The 24,886-nt window shown below is 40.6% G+C and overlaps 1 protein-coding gene across 4 annotated transcripts in view; it reads left to right on the forward strand.

Moving 5' to 3' along the window:
- The window catches only part of LIFR (LIF receptor subunit alpha), a 110,344-nt gene extending 89,342 nt beyond the window's left edge, over nt 1–21,002 (forward strand). For all 4 annotated transcript variants that reach the window (XM_050328858.1, XM_050328857.1, XM_050328859.1 and 1 more), the window contains exons 12-21: nt 2,470–2,635; nt 2,789–2,859; nt 3,312–3,525; nt 6,870–7,049; nt 8,662–8,763; nt 10,349–10,516; nt 11,172–11,333; nt 12,383–12,476; nt 13,016–13,094; nt 13,761–21,002. In XM_050328858.1, coding sequence (XP_050184815.1) covers nt 2,470–2,635; nt 2,789–2,859; nt 3,312–3,525; nt 6,870–7,049; nt 8,662–8,763; nt 10,349–10,516; nt 11,172–11,333; nt 12,383–12,476; nt 13,016–13,094; nt 13,761–14,399 — 1,875 coding nt within the window. In that variant the 3' untranslated portion in view covers nt 14,400–21,002. The remainder of the gene's footprint in view (nt 1–2,469; nt 2,636–2,788; nt 2,860–3,311; nt 3,526–6,869; nt 7,050–8,661; nt 8,764–10,348; nt 10,517–11,171; nt 11,334–12,382; nt 12,477–13,015; nt 13,095–13,760) is intronic.
- The last annotated feature ends 3,884 nt before the right edge of the window (nt 21,003–24,886 follow it).

Raw genomic sequence — 24,886 nt, forward strand, 5'->3', positions numbered from 1 at the left:
AGTGTAGTAACGAGTAGAGGTTCATTTACTAAAATCAGAAAACTTCCTGCTCATCTCTGTTGCTGCCTAGTTTCTCTCTCTTTTTCTTCCTTTTTTTTTTTTGGGGGGGGTGTGTGTGTGTGTTTTTTGGGGGGGTGGTTTTTTTGTTTGTTTGTTTTGTTTGTTTGGGGTTTTTTGTTGTTATTTGTTTGTTTTAAGCAGTTCAGGTCAAAGTCACCATGCTATTTGGTACTTGGAGGCTGTGCATAGTGCTTTATGCTAATGCTTGTGCTTAGTGGTGCAAGCTTAGCTTGCTTCCTGGTGCAAACTTAACATTAACTATTAATACACAATTGTTCCAGGATGCACTGCTGCCCTGAAGACTTCCATGGTGGTTGTTTCAGATCTTGTAGTCTGCAGCTGAATTTCTCTTTTCTTTTTTTCCCCTTGGAGAACAGTTTATTTGTTTGCTGTCAGCAGTTGGTATGCACGTGGCCATAACAGGCAGCTGCTAAACCTCCTTGTATGTCAATGATGTAGAGTCAGGATAGGGAAGGATTTTCCCACTGGATATACGTAATCTCCCAGTGAGGAGAGAAGTGGTATTTTGTGGGGTAGATGCAGATTTTCAGCCATTCAGGCTTCCAGCTGCTGCCCAGCTTTGGTGCTCTGTGTCACTGACTGGAGCTGCATATTTACTCTGCCGACTGTCAGAGGAGCTTAGGATACTAATTTAGACACAGGCATCAGAACAGTCAGTTTAGGTGGTAGGAATATATCCTCTTCTTCTGTACTACTTAAGTTAGTGTGGTGTGACCTGTGTCACCGGGGAAGCCTAATGACAACTTCGTGTTCAGTTGACCTGAGATTTACCCCCCGGATTTTTGTGCATTCAGATCTCCGACCATTTTGGGTAGGCGCATGCTGAATTGTCAGGTCTTGCTGCACAGAGCCTGAATTTGTAATTTGAGCACATAAACCTCAGAGGCTGCTTTTTACAGTGCTTGTTTGATTTTTAGCAGTATTGTATTACCCTCTGCATTTAGTTGCTAGTTGGGCACAGTGGTTAGGCACAGCCTGGAATAACTTAGGTCAAGCCACAGAAATTATGCAGCTAAGACTGAAGATAATCATTATGTACATGCCTTTAAAATAATAAGGTAGTAGTTAATGCATGCTCTGTAAGAGTATTTTTTAAATACTTTCAAAGCACTTAATGAGTGCATAAGCCTTAAGCTTTTATATTTTCTCTGTAATGACAAGTGTTAACTAATATCAGAGATAAGGTACTGCAAAGGAACTCGTAGATATTTTTGGAATACGAAGCTCAAAGCCTGGGGCACGCATTCGTTTGTGAACGATGCTAGCAGAACAATCATATGAGATAGTCAGGTCTTGCACTTCCACAGAAGTTTGATTCCCTGCACCTGTGTCAGAGTCCACAGCTACAGATATTTTGTAATGCAGCAACAGCTCGGTAGAAGCTTTTACAGCTTGTTATGTTGTCACTGGTTGCTTAATAAAAAGACTCCAGGAGTTCTCCGTAACAAACAAAAGTAGCTGTGAAATTGTTATGGGGTTTTACATGGCATTTTGAGGATGTTTTCAGAAGCTTTTCCATCCGTATGAGAGATTGTTGGCTTTTCCAACATTTTTGAAGTTGTCATTTGGCTTTAGAAATGCACAATTAGTTGCATCTTAAAGTCACTTGGAATCCAGTTTTTGGCAGCTGCAGTGCACATGTGTTATAATTAGATGCAGTAAAAAATATTCCCAGGCTTAGGATTTCTTTAAGTAATCATGAAACTGAAATGCTTCGTAGACTTGCACCATTTTAAGAATAGGAGAGACTAGTTCTGTCATAAGAGCTGTGAACTGAGATCACCTGGGTTAGATTCAGATACTATCTTTTGAAGGAAAAACAGAGGAAGCAAACTGCATGATAAACATCTTAGTCTAACAAGTTGTCTTTAGTGTACTTTCGTGCATGTCTCTTAGGAGAAAAGCCTCTGCCCCGACAGTCTAATGTGCATGTACTCAGTGGAAGTGCAGGTTCTGAATACCAGAGGTGAAATCCTGGCCTGCCTCATGTGAGCAGTTTTGCTGCATATGGGACAGCGAGGGACAGGATGGGATAGATGGGAAGGAAGCAATAGCCTGCTGTGTGCAGAGCTCCTCCTATTGAAGGCTCATCAGTATTTCCTCTCCTTTTTGTTCTTTACAACTCAAAGGTGCTACCTGCTGTCATATTTCAGTTTCTGTGATATATATGATTTTATTTGGGGGGACCTCTGAAAATTTTTCCTTTGTTTGGGGTGGTTGCATAGGAAATATTTTTCTTTTCCATTATTTTCTTCATAGGGCTTGACTGCAGCTTTCACACTGTCAGCATTCATGGGAAAAAATATCACCTTTTTAGATGCTGACTAGCAGCATAATCTAGGAGGGGAAAAAAAAAAAATCATGTCAATTTCTGTAAATTTTTAACAGCACAATATCTCCATGCCTGGTGGGAAATCCTCGGCTTACACAGCTCATCTGAATGCATTACGCCCATATACGAAATACCAGTTCAGGGTGCGCTGTTCAGCCGCTGACCAGTTCTGGAGGTGGAGTGACTGGAGCAGGGTAGAGGAGTACACAACATCAGAAGCCCGTAAGTTTATCTTACTCTTTGAAGGGAAAATGTTGAACTTGTGAGGCCATATATTTTAAAATTAGTCATCTAAAAACCTAACTTTTCAGTAGATGGTAAATTGTCTGTTGGGGAACTTGGGAAAATAAACTACCACTCTTATGTTTTTCTAAGCTCCTGCAAGAGGACCAGACATTTGGAGAGAGAGAAGTTCTTCTGGAGAAAGTCTGAAAATCTTCTGGAAGGTAGATAGGACACTTGAACTTTTAAAATATGTAACTGTAACAGTATAAAAAAATATTTTCTCACACATTTATAAATTAATGAAGTTTATAGTCAATAAACCAGACTACTTTTCTTAGCTTTTTTTTTGGAATCATCCACTGAGACAAGTATTTTTCCCCAAATGAAAATATTATTGAAATTTTATAATTTTAAACATTGCATTGAGAAGCATTTCACAGCAAGAATTAAGCTTTTTATATGTCCCATTTGAAAATTAAAAACTTTGGAACTTATGTGGTAATTCTCAAAATCACACTTGCATAACTTCTTTACCTCATAGTCTTATACAGACATCACACTAGACAGGAACATTAAATTCATATTATCCTGTGTTGTCTTCTGTATATTGCATTTCAGGTTTATGGGTTTTTATGCATTTTCAGTCTAATGGTTTTTCTTTGTCTGTTCATAGCCCTTATCCCTTTCTGAAGCCAATGGAAGAATAGTGTCTCACGAAGTGTCCTGCTACCTGCTAGAGACACCACTGGTGCATAAAGTAGTCACTGAACCCTCAAACAGTACTGAGATAAAACTTGGAAAAAATGACTGTGTAATTAGCGTTGTAGCCAAAAACCAAGCAGGCTCGTCGCCTCCTTCAAGGATAACAAGCGTGGAGCTTCCAACTGGTGAGTGCTCCCAGACATGAGTTCAAAGCCTTCAAAACCTTCAAAGCCAGAACGAGTTTGTTGATTGAAAAATAATGCTTTGTTTGTTTGTGTTTATTTCCCCACCCAAATCTACTGTGTAGTGGAAAAAGTGCATCTTTGCTTTCAGTGTAATACCTTGCCAATTAATCGTACTGTCTACATAAAAGGGTGATAGTGTGCACTCTTTGCAGCTATTTGCACTTTCTGGAGACCTCCCAGAAACAAAGTGAATGAGGCTTCAAAGCATTGGTGTGGATATTTAGGGAGCTGAGTTTATTTCTGGATGTTCTTTTTGAGACACCGAGAAGTGTCACATGCTAAAGAGAATCAATAAAGTTTTGGGGGTGTTGTGTGGCTTTTTGAGGCGAGAATTGTTAGTTCAATGCCTGTGAGTTCTGCAGGAGAATATTAATTGGGCTGGTTGGTAAAGTGTTGGCATCCCTGTACTAGGCAGACAGTGTTTGAAAAGGAGGTAGGCTTTAGCTTCCCAATTAAAGCAGTGCCACTCTTGCTGAGGGCTTTTGTAAAGGGAAGTAGCTGAGCCAGATAATCATTTTCTGCTCATAACACTGAACTTGGGGAGAAGGTAATATTGCACATGGTTGTTAAGAGTCCATGTTTCCCTGCCTGCCAGGAAAAGTATAATCTCCTAAAGCCCAAATCTGTAGCTCCAGATGTGGCTGATACTCTGCCTGGGGGACAGATTTACACAGTGAGGCCTCTCTCTGCTTGTTTGCCAGGCACATGCATGGGTTTGCTTGCCCACTCAGAGAACAGGTATAACAGCTGCTGTCTTGCAACTCAGTTTCTGGTAAAACAGGGCCATCTCTCACAGGAAGAAAAGTGTTTTGACTGAGATTCATAGTGAGATGAAAAAACAAGGGTTTTGTCTATGTAAAGAAGAATGTATGTACATAATGTTTCCTGAGGTTCTCCAAGAAAAGAATCACAGAATGGGTCAGGTTGGAAGGGACTGCAGTGGGTCAGCTAGTCCAAACTCCCTGCTCAATCAGGGTCATCCCAGAGCACATGGCACAGAATTCTGTCCTGATGGTTCTTGAATATCACCAGGGAGGGAGGAAGACTCCACAACCTTTCTGGGCAACCCATTCAAGTGCACAGTGAAGAAGTTCTTCTCATATTTAGATGGAACTTCCTGTGCTCCAGTTTCTGCCTGCTACCTCTTGTTCTATTGCTTGGCACCACCAAGCAGAGCCTGACTCCATCCTCTTGGCACCCTCTCTTCAGATCAGACATTGATGAGGTCCCCTCTCAGTCTTCTCAAGTCTGAACTGACCCAACTCCCTCGGTTTTTTTCTTCATAAGAGAGATGCTCCATTTCCTTATCATCTTCATTGCCCTCAGTGTACCCACTCTAGAACTTCCACGTCTTTCCTCTCCTGAGGAGCTCAGAACTGGACACAGTACCAACACCAGCACCCTAAAGTATGTTCTTAGTCTGCCTGTTGGAGGGAAAAGTAATTGTATGGGACAGTTGATTGAAAGTGCTTGTAGAGCTCTCCTTCAGCAGTGAAAGAACAAAACCCTGGGAATCAGAGAGGTCTCTTTAATAGGTCTGTGGTGTGGAATAGCTGATGGCAGCTACAGCTTAGCATTCATTTATAGCTTTCACTCAGATGTCTGAGGTTCTTTTCGGTGTTACCCAACTTGTACTCATTAAAGATTTGCTCCCAAGTTGGTATAGGAATTATCTGAGTCACTGACTGGAGTCATGAAAGATGACTCATTCACTGAACTGGATGACATTTTTGCCCAAACATCTTTTCTGTCTGCTTCCTGTGTATAGTTTTTAAGTGCTTTTAATGTCCATAAGAGAGCAGTGGCTCTGAAGCTGGAGATCTGCTGAGGTTGTCTGAAAACTGAAAACACAAACAAACGATACTCTGCCTTAATTAATTTGTCACTGTCTCTGAAAAGAGCTCTGTAGAGAGTCAGGGCATGTAATCTGGCTGTTCCAGGCTCCCCTACCACAGCAGTACTCTAGTGGTAGAAGTTATTTTCTCCTAGTCTACTTTGCAGCTATAAATACATCAAAATGAGCAGTACTGCTCATGGTGAATTTCTAGTCATCTAGCTCAGGAAATAAAATTGAGTGTCATGTATTTAAGCATTTTTTAGAGTATGTGCTCATGGTCAGTAAAACCTCCTTTCTGTAAATAGGAAAATTAAAGCCAGGTAATTAGAAATACTGTCTTTTTCAGCATCATAGAAGTATAGTTTCACTGGATGCATAGTAGTTATTTTGGAAGAAGTATGGAAATACTTGTGGAGTTGACTTGCTTTTATTAATTATGTCTTTTTCTTGCCATGAGCAAGCTAGAAAAGGATTGTACACTTAGCTGTATGTTAAGATTATTTAAAAATAGACAGTTCTTCAACATTCACAGCATGTCTGTGGGAGTAGTTTTCATAGCACTGATTCCTAAAAGCTGTCCTTGCCCTTCAGCCTTCCATAGTTTATAGCTTTAATAAAATGAAATAATAGACTCAATAGGGAGCGTAAATGAGAACACTGAAAAAGGAAAACTAAAACCCTGAGATTGTTTTTGCAGATCTGTCATGGGGCCGCTGCTTTTGTGATGGCCCTTGGAAACCATCCCTTAGCTCTGCAGGGTCCCAGCTGATGGACAGCCGTGGAGGGAAGCTGCAGGAATCAGGAGCTGTTCCCAGAGCTGATCACTTTAAGAGAAGTTAAACCTTTGATAATCAGAAATAAGAAAAATAGACAAAAGGCAAAGCTTACTTGCTTTTTTTTTTTTGTTTTGTTTGTTTGTTTAATTTACCCTTGGTAGACTGAAGCCTCCATAAAGATCATAAATTACATCCATGCCAAGGATGTGATTATTGCTGTTGATTCTTGGTGAAAAATGGTTGTCTGTGGTTGGGCGAGTGACAGCAAGACGCTCTGAAAGAAACACAAAGCAAACCATTTGAAAAAATGACAGCAGGAATTTATAGCTGGAGGCTCCTGCCAGATTGGTGTCAATTCATATTTGAATCTGACATCTGCTGTAAATCCTTACCTTGCAAAAGTGCTTTTTAAGCCAGTCCTGAGTTGCTGCATTTCTCGTCACCATACTTAAGGCTGGCTGAGGGATTTGCTGCAGGCTACGTCTGATTTCGGGCACTTCAGAAAGCACAGCTGAGTGCAGCACTTTGGATTTCACAGTTCACGCACACCTCTCATTCTTAAAAATGACTGCCATTTATAAAGCCATTGTGTGCTGTGTCTGGAAGGCTTTCTTCATCTTGGACTATAGACAAGTGTCTGCCCTCTGATTTTTGTGTCACCTTTGTTGCAGACAATATCATAGCAGGACAGGCCGTGGCAATGGGTAATGGAATTAATGTTTCTTGGGATTCTTACCCCAACATGACCTGTGGCTACGTAGTAAAATGGTGTCATTCATCTGGGTCTGAACCCTGTAGTGTGGACTGGCAGAAATTTCCTTCAAATACAACAAATGCAGTGATAAAATCTGGTAAGTCAAAAGTAATTTCTTATTAGTCTTTCTGGAGAGCCTAAGCAGCGAGTGGAGTGAGAGCAGCACCAGTGCTATAGGTTGAAGATTGTTTCGCTTCTGCATACTTGTGTAAATAAATGAAATCCTTCTTGGTACTGTGTTTATTTTAATTTCATACGCAGTCTTGCCAAATCCAAATACCAGTCTTGACTTAACTTTTATCATCCTGTGTTTATTAACTGTTTTGAAATTACCTCTTCTAGCTGTACCCAACAATTTCCTAACTCAGCCTAATGCATAATGGTTAATCTAGGGTTTGGGGTTTTATTTGGATTCTAAACATAAACAGTGCTGCTCAGGATGGGGGAAGACTAATCCGTTGTTTTTACATGAGGCAGATTTTTTTAAGTGTGACCTCCATGTGTTGGCTTGCTGTCAACAATTGAAATTTCCTGGAACAGGGCACATTCCAGGTCTCTAGATGCTGGTGGGCAGATCAGGGAAATGAAACTCAGCTGTGGTGGGACTAGGAGGAGCAGAAGAGGAAAGAGAGGACCCATGAAAGATAAAGGATTTTTTTCTCTGCTGTCTCAAACAGCAGAGATGTATGTTTCCTTTCTAAAAGAGTTTAGTATTAAAGTCTCCATTCAGGAAAACAACTTGGAGCTGTGTACATAGGAAAATTGAGGGGGAGTGAGACCTGGGAGGGTGGAGGCAATATGGTTTTCTGTCTGTAATTACAACACTGTGTCCATGTTGTTTTCGTTTGTGCTAGCTAGAGCTTGCTTTTTTCAAGCAGACAATACCATGTCTGTCCAACGATGCACTGCCCTGCTCCTGAGCTTTTCCATGGAATGGTTCTTGCAGCACATTGTGCAAGTTATCAAGCTGCTAGCTCTGGGCTCAAGCAGGCAAATCCACCTTGGTGCTTAATCCTGTCGGGAGAATCTCTCAGCTTGGACCTGGATGTTTGACTTCTGTATAGTTTCACAGAAGCATCTTGTTTAGAAAAAATCTTGAAAGTAGTGTACAGCCCTGACTTGAGAAAAGCCTAGAAAGTGGTAAATTATTTACATGTTGTAGCATCAAACACTTGTATCTCCATCAAACACATGTGAAGCGTAATTTTTAAGACTATTTGTTTTGTAAAGTCACTTCAGAACTGAAGTTCATTGGTAAAGTGCTTCACTATCACTTTTGAGAGTTGTTTCCATATCTTTCGTACTGTTGCTCCAATAAGACTGGTTATTTCAAAATGTATTTGTATTTCTGAGGAGGAGGCAAGATCTACATGGTTGCTGTGGGAGGAAAGGAAGGGGATTATTTCTGGTAACTTCAGTTTGTGTTTCCCTATGGAAGGAGTAATTTATGCAATTTGAGTAGCTTGTTTTGAATCCTCTTTGTTTAGTACTAAACTTTCTCTGGGAGCTAGATTAGGTTACTGCTTCTAAACCACATCTGATGGCATGGCTTTTGTAGGAATTACAAGTAGGGATGGGTTTTTTGCCATTGGTAATTTATGCCATTACACTTTGTAATTTTTTAATACATATTTATATCATAATCATGTGAAATTTAAAAGCACCATACTTCAGGAGTGAAATATTCTTACAGCCATTTTCTCTTGCAGCTCTGTTTAAACCTGGCGTGAGATACAACTTTTCAGTGTATGGCTGCAAATCCACTGGATATCAGTTGTTGAAAAACATAACTGGGTATATGAAAGAGCTGCGTAAGTGCACTTTATCATTCAGGATCTCTACAAAGTGAATTTAGACTGTGTCTATTTTTAGCTCAGTGTTGGCAGAAGAAGATTGAGACCAGAATCACCATGTGGTACTACTGACTTCTGTTTGTTCTCTGTGTATAACTGTAGTACATTTCTCCAGCCATTTCCAAGCATGCAATAACCCCGTGTTCTCCAGCTTGTGTGGTGGCAGAGAAGTTCATTCTGAAGACAGTGGTCTTGAGATTGTAGGCACAGGCATAATTTGAAACACATGGCTGGCATCACTTCTGCAGGAGAGGAGGCAACTTTTTTTGATTCGTCAAGTCAAAGTAAACTTCTGAGCACATTTGGTACAGCTCAGCAAATATAAAAAGTGTCCATAACATTTCTGTTTGAAAACACTTCTTAGACCAAAACTAGATCTTAGAGCACAAGCCATTTTGAGAATTGTGCTTGTATTCTGTCCCATACCAATCCTGTCTGGGTAACTGGGGTTTGACCCAGGGGTAAACTTTGCTGGCCTGGAGATGCATTAGTGTCTGAGTGCTTTCTGTTCCCAGGTGTATGAACATGACTTTACCCTTTAAGACCACAGCTGTATTGTATTGTATTGTAACTACAACACCCATTTTGCTTTGAAGTTCAGTGTGTGATCTACTAGAATAGTTTGCCTGGAAAACTGAATTGCTGACGTAATCTGAGCCCTTGGAAAGGCAGTTGTTTATTTCATTGCTAAGGTTGAAGGTGAGGTTAAGGCGATATTGCCAGAAACGCAACTTTCAATCATTTGTATATCTGTAAAAATTCTGAACAGTTCCCCAGAAGAGCTTTCCGTATGTGTTCTGGCCAGATTGGAAGCTTTCAAGGTATAAAGAGTTTGGGGGACTAAAAATGCATTGAACATACAGAAGAAACTTATCAGGAACGAAGAAATGTGTTCATGTTGCACAAGAGCATAGATCCATTGTAAAACTTCAGATTTGCTTTTGGACAGATAACCAAGAGAAAAATAGATGCATTCTTAAACATGAGTTTAGCATTGGTAGATCAAAGCCAAGTGTCAGACTAAGTCCTGGTGTATGTGACCTTTCAGTAGGCTTCAGTTACTGGAGTAAGGACTTGCAAAGACTACTAGGAGTAGTTCTTTTAAGCTGAGATAGATTTCCAAGATAGGAATGTGGAGTTTGTTTAATTTTAGGAAAAGTTATGAAGCTAGCGTTAAAGCCTTTAAAAGCTAAGCAATTTGTATCCTCAGAATGTTTATAGAATCTTTTGGGGCTTGTTGCAGGAAGAAGGGTATTTACATGTATGAGTCTGTAAGAAGACTGACCAAAGAGAAATTTTTATTTCAGCATCTCGTAGTAGATAATACTGGAGTAATTAATAACAATGAGACCAGCATGGTTGTACTTTTGTAGCATCACATACTAAGTCTTTTCACATATTCTTGACAGTGAGGGAGGAAGTGTTGAGGAAAAAGTTGGAAATGCTAACCCTGAAATAAAACTGATTAAACACTTACATGGCTTCAGCATTTAATTTTAAGGTGATTTCTCACTAGTTTCTTCCTTCATAATTCTCCCTACAGCGCCAAAAAGTGCACCAAATTTTACTGTCGAAGAAACTTCTTCAGATTCTATATTGGTAAAATGGGAAGATATTCCTATTGAAGAATGCCGGGGGTTTCTAAAAGGGTATCTTCTTTCCTTTGCAAAAGGTGAAAAAGATGCTATAAAGCCTAGACTTTCAGAATCAGGTAAATGGATTGTATAGATTGCAACTTCCTTGCTTATACTGTCTTTCTTTTTTTCTTTTTTATTCTTTTTTTTTTTTTTAAATAATTTCACTTTAATAAAAAAGATGCTTTAATAATAATTCACTTGCATTACTCATTGACATAATTGGCCCCTGATATGTGACAAATGCGTTTAAAATAATCATCTCCTTGTGTGGTTAGCACGGTTGTTTTTCAATATAAAGCAAAAATTGGAGAAAACCCTGGCTCAGTCAGGCCATAAAGTTATGCAGTGACTAAGCGGCAATGTGTCACGCTGTCCTGTGCACAGATACCCTGAGTAGATGAGACAGGGGGAGGTTACATGGCTATATTTAATAGGGTATATTCTTCCAGGACCCATCTTGTACAGAACTGAAGCCTGAGTCACATTGAAATAAAGAGGACAAGGAGGAGTGTAAGGAAATGAGGTCAATCTGAAGTGGCAGCACCACACTCCTGTGCTGTTTGGTGCTGTATAAGCAAGCAGCATTGCTAGGATTCTTTATTTCAGTTTTCCGTTACACAGACTGTTCTTCAGGTTTCACATGCTGGCTTCAAGAAAGTTTTGCTAAAGCTCAGACTGTGAATCCTTTCTTACACAGTTATGCTTTTCTCACTGCTTCCAAACAAACAGGGAATCCAGAACTTAAAGTGAACAATATCACTAACTTAACACAGAAGTCTATGAAAATACTTGATCTTCAAGGCAAAACAAGTTACCAGCTGGAGCTACAAGCCTACACTGCTGGTGGGTTGAGCCCTCCAAACAGCCTCTATGTGGTGACAAAGGAGGACTGTAAGTTGATTATCCATGTTCATTAATAGTCTTTAGCATAGGAGCTGTACAATGTATATAAAGCTGAGTTCATTTTGTTGGGGTTTTTTCTGGTCTCCCTAGGTAGTTTGGGCCTACAGTCGGATTTGTCCTTCATTTGGTTGGTTATGTATAAATACAAAAATTGGTACGGTTCAGGGTGAGGGAAAGATTCTTTCTTATTGCAGCTACTTTGTAGTTCATAGTAATGTACACAAGAAAAATAAGTTCTAAGCTACTACTAAATATAGTGGAGTCTGAGCTTGGTCTTCTCAAGCAGCTAGTTGTTTTTGTCAGGTTTCCCATGATGAATATCTGCTAATAGATGGTGGGAAGAAAGACATTGTGGAAATATTTATCAGTTTCAGAATTGTAAACAGATGCCTCTCTGCTTTGAATTCAGTTTTATTGATCCCCTGACAGAAACAAACACAAAAAGGCAATTAGATAAAAAAAAAGAGATTGAATTAGGGGAATGAGAGGGAAAAAAAAAAAATATTTCTAATGAAAGACAGTGCGGTGCAACTACAATACGGGAAAAATCAAACTTAAGGCACTTAACATCAATGGAGGAAGGCAGTGGGAATGTTTTTGGAGCTAAAACTTGTGGATTAGAAGCCTTGTAGAGACATGTAAGAGACAGTGCGGTTTGTGCATTGACTTGTTGGCCTCTAAGAGCCATTACCAAAGGTTTGGCCAGCTCAGGTAGCATGAAAGTGCAATTCCAGTGCTTTTGAGAACAGAATCACAATGGGATTGGCCTTGTGCAGCACATGAAACCTTTTGCAATTAAAAAATCAGATAGAAGTGTCTGCTGATTCCTGTAGTTGTCACTGAATCAGCTCTGTTTATGGGTGGACTTTTGCCCTTCCAGCCACAGGGAAGGGTAATGGTATAGGTCACACTTTGCAGACCACTATTACATGAGTTTAATGAGATGGTCTTTAATCACTGTGGGTGTTGTAAAAGGCCTAAAACTTGCTGATAACTTTGGATATATGCTTACTGTCCTTCCCTTTTTTGTCCCCCAGCTGTAGGATTAATCATTGCAATTCTCATCCCTGTGGCAGTGGTGGTGCTGCTTGGAGTGGTGGCCAGCATCTTCTGCTATCGAAAGAGGGAATGGTGAGTGCCTGCATTCAGTTTTCATCTTTTCCTGGAAGTGTTGGTTTCAGTGCTAGGGTTTGCCATCACTGTAGTCATTCTTTGTTTGCTCTAAGTACCCAAAGATGTCAGTGGGTTTTCTTCAAAGTTGGGTGGCAAAAACACATTGTAGAAGGAGACACACTGGAGAGAGTTCAGAGTGAGGAATGCAAAAACGATTTTCAGGAGCATGTCTCCCAGTAAGCACTGTTTATAAATGGTTACCAAATGGAAATAAACTGGTAAGATACTGTAATTTGTGTGCCATCCACAAACACTCAGGTAGATATCCCATCTTTGACTTTTAGTAAATGTGGCATATCAAGTTCCCCACTTGAAAAAAAAAAAAAAAAAAAAATGCTGTTTTTTCCATTATACTCAGGGAAAGTTCAATGCACTAAATCTTTGCACCAGATGTCTTCAGTATTCTGAATTAAAGAGAAATGTCCTGACTCCTTTTGTGTATTTGCAATGTTTCGAGCCTTGCTAACTTATAAAAGTTTGTTCTTTCATCTTTAAAGGATTAAAGAAACATTTTATCCAGAGATCCCGAATCCTGAGAACAGTAAGGCACTGCAGTTTCAGAGGAACATCTGCGAGGTAACTCTCATTTTAAATCTAGTATTTTAAACTTCTGGAAGATATTGCAAGTTAAAGAATTCTTTTGCAAACCTTGACTCATCTGTTCCAGTTGCAGAAAAAACTCTGTGGCGGGGGAAACAAGCCAATTTACTGAGTAACTTCTGTCAGGTGCTATCTAGAGCTTTGTTGTTGTTAATGTAGTTACCTGTAATGTTTGCACTAGGAAGGGACTGCTGCATTTCTCTTTTCCTGAACTAATGAGATGTGCCAGTACATGATAACAATATGGGAGTAACATATCAGTCTTTGTGATAGTGTTGGGAGAGGTAGAAAGTATAGAGATGTGTATGCCGTATCTTAATCTCCTGGTAGTTACAGTAGATGGAACTGGGCATTTAAACAGCCTTCTGGAATGGGTTACACAAAGCTGAGATTTGGGGAAAGAGTTCTCAAACACTTCCTGCAAGATCTCAAGTCTCTTTAGTTTGTGTAAAATACTTTCAAGATTAACAGGAATATGTGATGAGCCAAAAAAATCATAACCAGTTTTTGTGGTTATATTGTATTAATGGCTGTGGGATGAGTACAGTCTACAAGTGACATACTGGTGTAATTTGGGCAAGTTGTTGCTTTCAGGTTTTCCAGATTTTTTAAGCTAAAGCTCTCCCCTTTTTCTCACTTCAGGGGAACAAGACGCTTAAAACACTGGAAATGAACCCATGCACCCCAAATAGTGTTGAAGTGGTGGAAGCACAGTCTGCAGCTCCCAAGATCGAAGACACGGAGATGATGTCCCCAGCAGCAGACACCACCGTGCCTGAAGATGGCTCTGACTCAGAAATGGAGAATCACGTTGTTGTGTCCTACTGCCCCCCTATCATTGAGGAGGAGATCTCAAATCCCCCTACAGATGAACCTGGGGGGTCATCTCAGGTGGTTTACATTGACATCCAATCAATGTATCAGCCTCAAATTAAATCAGAGGAGGAGCCAGAAATAGACGTAGTGACTACAGCAGGCTATAAGCCACAAATGCAGCTCTCTGTCAGTGCTCTGAACACAGAGGGTCGCTCACCTGTGGAGGAAGAATTGGATAAAACTGCAGGTTACAGACCTCAAGCAAACACAAATGCCTGGAACATGGACACTCCAGACTCTCCTGGATCAGTTGAAAGCAACAATGAAAATGCATCCTTTGGGAGCCCATGCTCCATTAATTCCCGACAGTTTCTTCTTCCCTCAAAGGATGATGAAGACTCTCCTAAACCCATTAACATAGGGTGGTCCTTCACACATTTTTTTCAGAACAAACCAAATGATTAATAGTGACTCCTTGCTGCTCCTGAACCTGCCTTCCAAATAAGCTTTTATTCCTGATGTTGTAAAGAAAGCAAGAAGAAAAGTGCAAAAAGCATGAATTATTCTTGGAGACAGTCAGCAGAAGTTCTAGTGAGCTGAATGTTATCATGTTTGAGATAGTGAAAGTGTTAATATTCCATTGTAATAGATGCCGAAAGGCCAAAGTTATAGCAATTTAGTTATTACTCTAGTAAAATATATTGGATATAAGGGGTATTGGGTTTAGAGCCCTTATAATCATAGTCAAAGAACTCTGCCTACCTTCACATAGTGCTCCAAGAGTAACATAGTCTCATGCAACTTATAACTTGGAAAGATTGCTTTGCTTTGTTGTAGTTGTTCTCAACCATGCAGACTCAAATGATGCAGCCCCAACAGGTTTCCTTACTGAAGGTTTCATTTATCACAAATCTCAGCTTAATACACAGAAACAGTGTAGTTGGAAACTGTTGAGATCTTTTACCTAGTTATAAACCAAAAGCAAATGAGAGTGCTATTTTTATCTTCTCCCATATGGAAGGTTATTGTCACTGTTTAACACTTCTGAAGCAATGGCCATTCAAACCTCTTGCTTTTTAACTAGACGCTAGTTTCTGTCCCTACTGTACAATGTTTATTCAATGTTTGACTCAGGGGTACAAACTTGGGGAAAAAAGGTGTAACACTGATTGAAACCTCAATAAGAACTGCATAAAGTTTAATTTTTTTTTTTTTTTAACTTAGGATGCTCTATATTTTTTCTGTCCTATGGTTAAGGAGTTAATCTTTCCTAAGGTGTTGCACTAATGCATTTTGTATTTCATAGCTTCTGCTCCAGACGTCCTGCTTCAAAGTGGTACAGTATTCCATTCACCCTTTGTGTCCAGCAGTCTTTGCACTATGTGGTAGTTTAAGCCATGAGGAAATCTCTGTCCGCTCACATTAGCTGTCCAAGCAGTTTGGCATGTGAAATTAGAGGTAGTAGTACTAGCTCCTTGAGAGGAAATTGCTCTTTTGATGGTCTTTATTATATTAGCTTTGTATTACCTGCTGCCTGGCTGATCTTAAGTGTCTACCCCACAGAACCTTCTATTCAAATCCTACCTGAGAGTACAAGGTAGGATTTCTCTAGTGGCAGGGAGAAACCCAAGGAGGTTTTAGTGCGGCTATTTCTACCTCTCCTTTACCAGATATGTGATGCAAAGAAAGATTAAATTATGTACATTTTTGTGCTTAAAGGAGTGTTGAGAACAATCATCTTTTAACGTGCTTGTTTTCACTTTTGCATCTCTAGACAGCTGTAACTGTAGTATTTCACTGTGTAAACTTCAGACTGTGGCATACATGAATTTCACTAGTGTACAGGAGAAACTTTCTAACTTACCTGTTCATTACTGTAAAACACAGTGATGAGGTGTCAGATGTTAAACAGCTTGATCAAAAAAGGTCTCCATAAAGTCTTAACCTTTTTTTTTTCAGATCTCCATTTCATTAGCTACTTTGTGGGTAATTGCAGCAATGGATGGTGCAGTTTCAGCTGTTGGCATGTCTCTGCCATCTTCATAGAATGAAAAACTGACAAAAACGCACAACATTAATTAGGATCCAAATCATCATCAGTAACAACTGCTCGTGTGTGCCTCCTGGAAGAGTGACCTGTGAAGAAGTGAAAAATAGATCAGTCTGCAGACCTGGCAGAGGTGGCAAGGTGTCTCTGAAAAAAACATAAAGCACAGATAGGATTTGGCTTTTGAGGTTGAGTCTTGGAGTATTAGGGCTGCAAAAGAAAAGACAGGCAGCGCAAAGAGCTGATGTCCATTTGTCACCAGACATCAGCACAAGAGAAAGTTTCATGACCTTTTATTCAGAAAACTAAACTAATACACGAAAGGAAGCAGTTCTACCCATTGTGCTTAATAGTTAAGAGGTGGCTAAATCTTAATAGTAACAAATCTTTTTCACAATACCTCTCTTTTAGAGCATTTCTTTCACTAGTGTAGATTTGGCCTAATGTGTTTATCTGCTAAGAGGAATTTTAGCTTGTGCTGCTATATGCTTTTAATTGAAAGCAGAAGATGTCATGGACAGTGTATGGGTAGTGGTTTGCATTTTTTGTAAAGCAGTTTCTCAATGCAGAGGAGCAATCAGTATTGTACGGTGATCCAAATGAAAAAAACTCTCTGTAGCAGAAGAGCTGATCTTGAAGAATAACTATGCTTTTCATATGGCTGTGTATTGCAAGAAGCAAAATCAAACTGAAGTTTGAGAGTACTAGCAATTTTTTATTTGGCAGACTGGAAGTCAGGGTGGCTGCAGAGGACACACTGAGCTCACAGGGAGCAGCCTTAGACCATTGAGTGCTCCCTTGGTGAATCACTTACACACAAGCATCACATACTCAGGTTTCTCTGTACGTTGCTCTTCCTATTCAGTAAAGGCAACAACATTTTAAGTTGTTTCATTTCTAAGTGAATAGATAGGCGAAAACCCCACAAATATATGGTTTGCCTTGATGCTTTCTTATCTAATTATTCATATTTTTATTTTTTTTTTTAAACTCTGACCATACCTTTTATTTGACTGATGTTCTGACTCCCAGGATGCAGGGCAGAAGAGTCCAGTATACAGCAACGTCTTCAGTAAGAGAAGAGTGGGGCAAACGTGGGAGAGACAGAGGCTTGTGCAGTATCTGTAGCATCATTATTGCTTAATAGTTATGAACCAGCAAGCAGTTGCCATTCCAGCACTTGGAAGCTCAGCTACTTCACTGTGGTTTCCTTTGAGCCTATTCAGTGCTGCCAGTGAGGGCTCCTTTCAAATGTCTGTCTTAGATTTTCAGTAGTGAATCCAAATGCTAGATGGGTAGTGAGAGACTGTGTGCTAATGTTGTGATCATGTGAGGACACCTCTAGGTGCATGGAGCAGTAAGGAGGAACGACAAGGACTGTCAGGGAATGGACTTGCTTTCTGAGCCCAAGTGCCATGTTAAACTAGTAAAACATCTTTAGGAATGTCTTTGTACCAAATTCACTTTCAAATCATGGTGCTCTTTAGCCTCTAAATGCTTTGATAACAATTGTAAACTTCAGAGGGGATCAGATTTCTTGTACTAGTGCCTTTGGGCTTCCTGGTGAGCCTCTTCAGATAATTTTTTTCTGAAAAATACCTTAGGAAGCTTAAAGTACTGCATTTCCTTACCATCACTTTCTGAAATGTCTTGTTCCTTTATAGAACATCTATTTTGTTTTATTTCTTTTGCCTTTTCACTTCTCTTTCTAGAAGAATAGAAAGTGCAGCTTTTAAAAAATTTTTAAAAAGAAAAAACAAAACAAACAAACAAAAAACAACAACAAACTTTCAGAAGGGATGTGACCAGAAGGGATTATGTCCAAAACACTATTATGCCTAACTCCGTGCATCAATCCTCAAGTTGGATCAGTATTCAGAGATGTAGGGTATTAATGCCAAGCAATTGCTTTCTAAAGGAAATCATCAGTTCTGCTGCTTTTTATTTTTGAGCCATGCCTGTCATATGTGACAATTTGGGGTTTGTAATGGGTTTTTTGTACTCTTCACTGTATGCATGGAACATCAGTCATGTTTGATGTAACATTGTGCACTCTCCTATTTGACACATTCATTATTTTTGTTGTTCTGACATGCAGTGAGATCTGGGATCTCAGGTTTGTGTGTTAAATTTTGGGGTGGTAGATCTGCATGTGATATACCTCACAGAATTACTAGTTAATATATCAACAAAATAGTAAGCTAACATTACAGGCAGGCGGTGAATTACCTCCCTTGCTATGCAGTGGTTGTATAGGCAGACTTAGAACCTGAAAACTGATGTTTGCTGTGGTAAGCTGTCTTTGTTATCCCTAGTTGCTGCTTTCATGGGTAAAACATTTCCAAAGGGAACCAGTGGCTGTGTTGTCTGTCGTGGCACAATTGGCAAATGTGCCATGTTTCTTCGTCTTTGGTTATGTGGGGGACCAGAACTTTCCTTGGCTAAGAACACGGCAGCAGCACACTCCTGCTGACCTCAAGTTCTAGGCTGCTCTGAAAAGGCACATCCAAGCTGCCTTTTTGTTTTTGTTGTTGTTGACAGGTTCAGGAGTAAAGCTTAGGGCTGTGATGTTTCCTGTGATTGTGTCCTCCAGGACACTCATTTGAACATGAAATGAAGGCAACTGAATGCATTGGAGGGAGAAGGCATTTAGACATCACTCTGAAAAGGCAATGAAAATTGTATGCTCTATTTTTAAATAAATACTGCTTTGCAAATAGAATACTGGTATCCCTATAAGTAGATAGAAATATAGTAAAAGAATTTTGAATACATTAGAAAAATGTAACACTCAGAGAATGAGGCTGCTACCGAAGCTCTGTGTACTATAAATCTATGGAGAGCTTCCCATGTAAATAGCATCTTCAGTTCCACCATAGAGTTTGATGAAGATTTCAGTGCAGAAGACATTAATATTTTTAACACTACATCCTAACACCCTATGGACATATATGCCTGCATGATTATGTACCTCTGCATATGACAGAGGAAATTGGCTTGCAATTGCCAGAGTGATTTTTTTTTTTGGAGTCCTGTCCATGAATATATGCCTTCTGAGATGCAGTTTCATGTAGAGGAAGCAGCTGCCATCTGCACTCCTCCCAACACACTGCACAGTGCTAGTGATGCTATGCATTAAGTGGTGCCCTGTGTGGCCGATGCTCAGAGATGCTGTTGGCAGTTCACGGTATTTGCTATTGGCTTTTTCTTTGCCTTTTCCTTAGCAAGCCTGGAAATGCAGTCCCAGAGCCCACATGCTAGACAAGGATTCAGAAATGTTGGAGTGTTGAAAAACTAATTTCATTATGTTTAGGACTGTCTCAAAGTCTTAAATATCTCCTTAGAAGCTGGAAAAGTTTCCTCCATAACTATTTTCTTTCCCCTCCCCCATTTATATAACTTTGGATTTTCCCCAGTGTTTCTAAGATAGCCAGTGTTTGTTTCCTTTCTGCATGTTATGCAAATAAACCTCAGATGGTATTGGCAGGGTTTCTGTAACTTTACAAGTCGTCCCAGGGTGCATGACAATACTTTTCCCCCACAAAAATTCTATTAATTCCTTCTGCTTTTACAATAATAAAAATATCTCAGAGAACTTCTGCATTTTGGAGGGCAGGGATTCAGCATCCCCATGCAGGTGAGCTGTTCTAGTAAAGTGTTTTGTAAGAGGATGGAAATAATCCCTCTCACCCTCTTCTTGAGACAGCACTGCCCAGATGACTTTGGTGCAGCAGAACAGATGAAATCCTTATTTTTTAATGTGATACCTAACAAAATCTCTAGGTAGGTTTATGGACAGTCCCAAATCTGCACTTTGACTGTTGCTACATGAGTGGAGGTGTATGCACAACTTCTGTAAGAAGCTTCAATACCTTTGCAACTCATTTGGTCTCATGTTGTGCAAAATGTAGCGATTAAAACTTACCCAGGGACAAAGCAAAAAATGAAATGCTCTCATTTTTGTTATTTGGATTAAAAAAAACTTTAAAAAAAAAATAGCTCAAGCAGTAAAACAGAAACTGGCAAGGTCACACTCTTTAATAGTAATACAAGAAAAATAGAATTCTTGAACATCACTTTGTCAATGTTTCCTTAATGTGACTCAAGAGTGGCTTAGGATGAACAACAATTTTATGTTTCATAGGATGTCAGAAAAGTTTGTAAAGCAGGGGATAGAAAAAATAGATGACAAATGAATCAACTCTTATCTGAAATCCTACTTGAAGGTAACAGTAGTTTGAACTTTGAGCCTGTTGTGGTGCACAAAAACAGCAGAACTGGTGGAATCATACAGGTCACCCGAAAAAAACACACATCATTGTATTATAATGCTGTAACATTAAAAATATATACTGTGAACAGGTTCAATGTTTTTTTAGCTCTTTTTATACCATATTTTTTACAGCATAAATAATTTGTTTAGAGATGTTTTTATGTTCTGTTTTTACAAAGATTTTAATGGACTTTTGTTTAATACTAGTGAAAATATTATTTGCCAATTTGAAATAGTCATCTGTAGAAATTAATTCTGAGAATATTTTGTCAGCTTGATATACTGATTTAGTCTTCATGACACACTAAATCTAATCAGTCATTCAACGTATTTTTGTTGCTGAATGATACTGAAGTTTTCCAGCTTCCAAATCTGCTATTGAAAGAGTACTTTTACAATTTTAGCAAAATCATCACAAGGCACTTTAATGAAGCTGTAGCATGCCAAGTAAAATACTGATTCAAAAAGTGTATCCTTATGAAAATTTATTAGCTAAGCAGTTAAACAAGTGCATGCTCGAAAAAGGAAGCATGGGATCATGTTGGGGATATAATATTTCAGTGTGGCAGTTGACATTTAAGACTAACCTAACATTAAGATACAACTTTGCATACGTTTTAAACCTAGTTTGCTTGCTTGTTGTAATTCCTGTTGTATAGCTTGGGTGTCTAAAAGTACGCATGTATTTAACAATTTTGCCATACTATTGCCATGAAATTTAATAAATATATTTTCTTACACTCTTAAATGTATTCATATTCCTTGCTTTCATGTTGGTTTTTTGAATAAGAGTTAAATTCTGCCCATGCTCCAGTACAAACAGAGTTATTCTAATTTTGTGCCAGAATAAATAACCACAGGATCTGGCAAGCACAGCCTTGGCTTCCGTATAGGCAGAGTGGGTAGTAACAAAGATACTCCCCAAGCAGCTTCTCCTGAGCTCAACATGCCATAGCGTGTGCATGCAAGGTTCACTGAAGCCCTCCTGTCCCTGCCATATGATGCAGTGACAGGAAGAAGGCCAGTTCACTTACCTGTGTCCTCCTGAGCTTATGGCTCTAACCCAGCTGGGGTTTGAGATGTGATTTCCCTGTATGCTTGGGCTGTCAGTTTGCAGAGATGAGCCACCGGAGGCTCTCCGTGGTGGACAGGTCTGCACAGTGGACATCCCTCCTCCAGGTGTAGCAGCAGGATGAATGGGCCCAGGCTGTGCACTGTGGGGTTGGTTTGGGTGGCACAGGACACTTTCCTCAGCATGTCTTAGTGGAATAGAGATGGTCGGCGTCTCTTGTGGCTATAACATGGGCCTTATATCTTGGCACGTGGTGTCCTAGTGACAGCCAAGGAATTTTGTGGCTCATCTAGCCACCAACTAGGGAGTGACACCTGGGCTTAGCAGTGTGTGCACAGAGAGGGGCTGTATTACTGCACGTCACATGAAGCCACCATGGTGCCACTGTGCTTCTCCATCTCCTTGGAGGCAGTCTCAAGTCTGAGTCAACTCCTTGCCTTGCAACAGCAGACAGGTGCAGCTTATTGGTGTGACAGAAGCTACGGAGGATGTGGCAGCTCCACTGAGTTCTGGGGAGGTGGGCTGAGGGCACCACATCTTTTAGCCGGACTGAAAACTACTGCTCTGAAAAGACTGAAACTCATAGAGCTGTGGAAACGAGGAAAGGCTTCAATTGTTACAAAGGTGAAACCTACAGCTGCCCTCTCTAGCCCTGATACTGCTTTGGTCAATGCAGGGACAGCAGTCTTGAGTTCCAGACTGGTCTCACTCCATCGTCTGGTTCTCAGGGCTAAAAGAACCCTGTTGGGTTTGATATTTAACACAGCTCACAGGCAGCTGGGAATCCTATCCATCCATGGATATACTCATGCAACAGCAGCATCAGAGAGCCATGAAGGCAGAAGGCTTCTTCTCAGGTACCATGAACCAAATTTTTCACCATGGTGATGATGATGGGGAGAGGGAGTCAAACCATCCATGTTCCTGTCCCTGTTTCATCCTGTTCCAGCACACATCCTTATCTTCTGCTTGACTCTGTGCTGTCCATGCTGGTTGCCCCTAATGTGGCACTTGCTGCAGCATTAGAGTACAGCATTGTTCTGGATCTGTAGCCACAAAAAGTTTCTCTCAACATATAAATAAAGCTTAAAGAGTCACTGTGTACGGATCATTTGTTAGTTATTAAAAAAATTGTGTTTTGGTAAGAACAATCAGTTAAAATGAAAACTGCCTAAATGTGATGATAAATTGATTTCATCTTTGAATTCTGCTTTGCCAACATAAACTTTAAAAGCTTTAGAAAGGAAAAAAAAATGGAAGCATGAGAAATGGTAAAGAAAATGTTAAATATTGTTCAATGTTTCCAAAAGACAGAAAAATTTAGGAAAATTCCACCATGTCCACAAAAAGTGACAATGTATGCTGTCACTACTGCTACTAGAAATTATTTAAAGGTCTGCAGAACAAAAAAGTAGGTTAGAAACTGTTGTTTCATGACCCTGAACATGGGGTGTCTGTTCTGTGCAGCTCCATTTCTTCCTTACTTCTCCATATATCTCAGTAACATGAGGTGCTGGAAAACATGCCCTGTGGGGACAGCGTTGAAAGGACCAGCACTGTTGTTTTCCTAGAAAGGAAGACTGAGAGAAGCTTTAAAAAGAAATAGCAGGAGGAGAGGAACAACGTCGTCTTTGTCCTGTACACAATGAACAAAGCAAAATACTGACAATGAAAGGATATTCAAGAGAAATCAGGGCAGTCGGTCACAGCACTGTCAGGCAGTCCCCATTTCAGGGAGTTTGGCAAGAGGGCACTTTCAGATGATCTGAGTCCTGTCCATAGAAACAGAAAGGCAGGACCTTGCAGAGCTGCAGTGACCACATTAACCTGATGCTGGCGCCAGGCTGTTATTCATGTGTGAAGTGCCCAAGTGCAGGGTTAGGGACACTTCAACACCTGACCCACAGTGCCCACAGTGACTCAAACCAATGAAAAAATGGAATGGGAGAGAGGGATGCACTTGCTGGAGCAGGCAGTGCCCCAACTGACTCAGACATCAGAGTAAGGTGTTGCTTTGTAGAAGGGAAAACCCCACTGTGCACACACACACCACTCAAGAAATAAAATGCTGGTAAAAAGATACGTCTGTCTGACAGGATGTGGCTGCTGCTCTCCAAGAGTAAATAACAACTGTACTTTATCCAGTCCTTTAAAATGAGGAGATTTTCCCCTTGAGAGGTTATGCTGCCATGGAGGGAGCTGAACATGCAGAGCTGGAACAGTGCATTTCCCACCGGGTTTATTTGCTGTATGAACAGAATGAAAACATTCTCTAAAAAGCAAACCCTGGCTGACAAAATAGTAACAGGCACAAAATTTTAACAGGCAACTATTGCAGGCCAATGCTCCACCAGGGAATGGGCAGCTTCCCAACCCTGTAGCCCCTCCTCCCCCCACCTCCTCCTGTTCCTCCTCTTCACTTCTTTGCTCCCTGGGGCCAAGCTGGGAGGGCTGGGATGGAAGTAAGCTCCTGTCCCCTCATCTTTGACCACCCAGGACACACCAAAGCAGCAAGGATTTGCCTACCATAGAGATCATTGCTAAGTCTCATCTGGCTTTAGTCTCCCTTGATTTCTCTGTTTTTTTTTTTTTCTTTTTTCCTTATTCTCCTCTAGGATGACCAGATTAAACCTAGCTGCTGATTCCCAAGTAGGTGGTTCCCATGGAGATGGAGGAGTGATGGAGAGCAGCAAGACATTCTTTGCCCTGGGCAGGGCAAGGGGCAGCCAGGGGGCAGCTCTGCCCAGCAGCCAGTGCCCAGCACAACGCCTGACTCAGTCCACCAAGGCTGGCATGATGGTAGGTGTTGAGCCCTAGTAAATGGAAGGTTATATATTTTGGGATTAATGTGGAAAAATAGGAAGAAAGCCAAGAACTGTGGTTTAAGGAAGGGGATTAAATTGCAAAGAGAGACAAAAGCACCTGCGGCTGCTGCCTTCCCTGCTGATTTGCACAGGTACCTGTGGCAAAAGGGACATGCTCTGCCAATGGGCAGAAGCTCATCCTGTTCAGCATCAGAGTCATGCCTAGCATCTGAGTCAACCCAAGCAATAAATAGTGTGACTAATAAACATTCTTGGAGAGAGCAAGCAGCACATACAGGCCAGTTCCTGAGAAAATGACTAATCACTCTGCCATGCACTGTCCACCTTTCCTCTCCCCTTCCCTGCCCTAGCCAGCATCAGAGGGAGAGTGGTTGAGGGTGGAGGGGCGAGCCTCTACTTGTGGTCAGATGTTCCTGAGTTTCTGGCACCCACCTCGTGCTCATCCCCTGGAGTGGAAACTGCTGCCTCTCGCCCAGCCTCAAGCTTCACCAGGGAGAGTGGAGACGTGGATGAGGGATGTTTCTCCGATTATCTTTAAAAGGGTGCAGAAAGGACTTTTTTTTTTTTCTTAAATGATTCAAACCGCTTTGCTATCCTACTCTCCCCCCGGCGCCTGGCCAGCACCACACAGCTGTGCTGCTCGTGCTCAGCCTGCACCGCTGCAGGGTGATGTGTCGCCAGCTCCGAATTCTCGCGCGGTGATATGCATACTTGGAAACAGGCATTCGGGGAGCT

The sequence above is a fragment of the Myiozetetes cayanensis genome, unplaced genomic scaffold (assembly GCF_022539395.1).
Source record: "Myiozetetes cayanensis isolate MyiCay16 unplaced genomic scaffold, myiCay2020 scf4, whole genome shotgun sequence".
Lineage (NCBI taxonomy): Eukaryota > Metazoa > Chordata > Aves > Passeriformes > Tyrannidae > Myiozetetes > Myiozetetes cayanensis.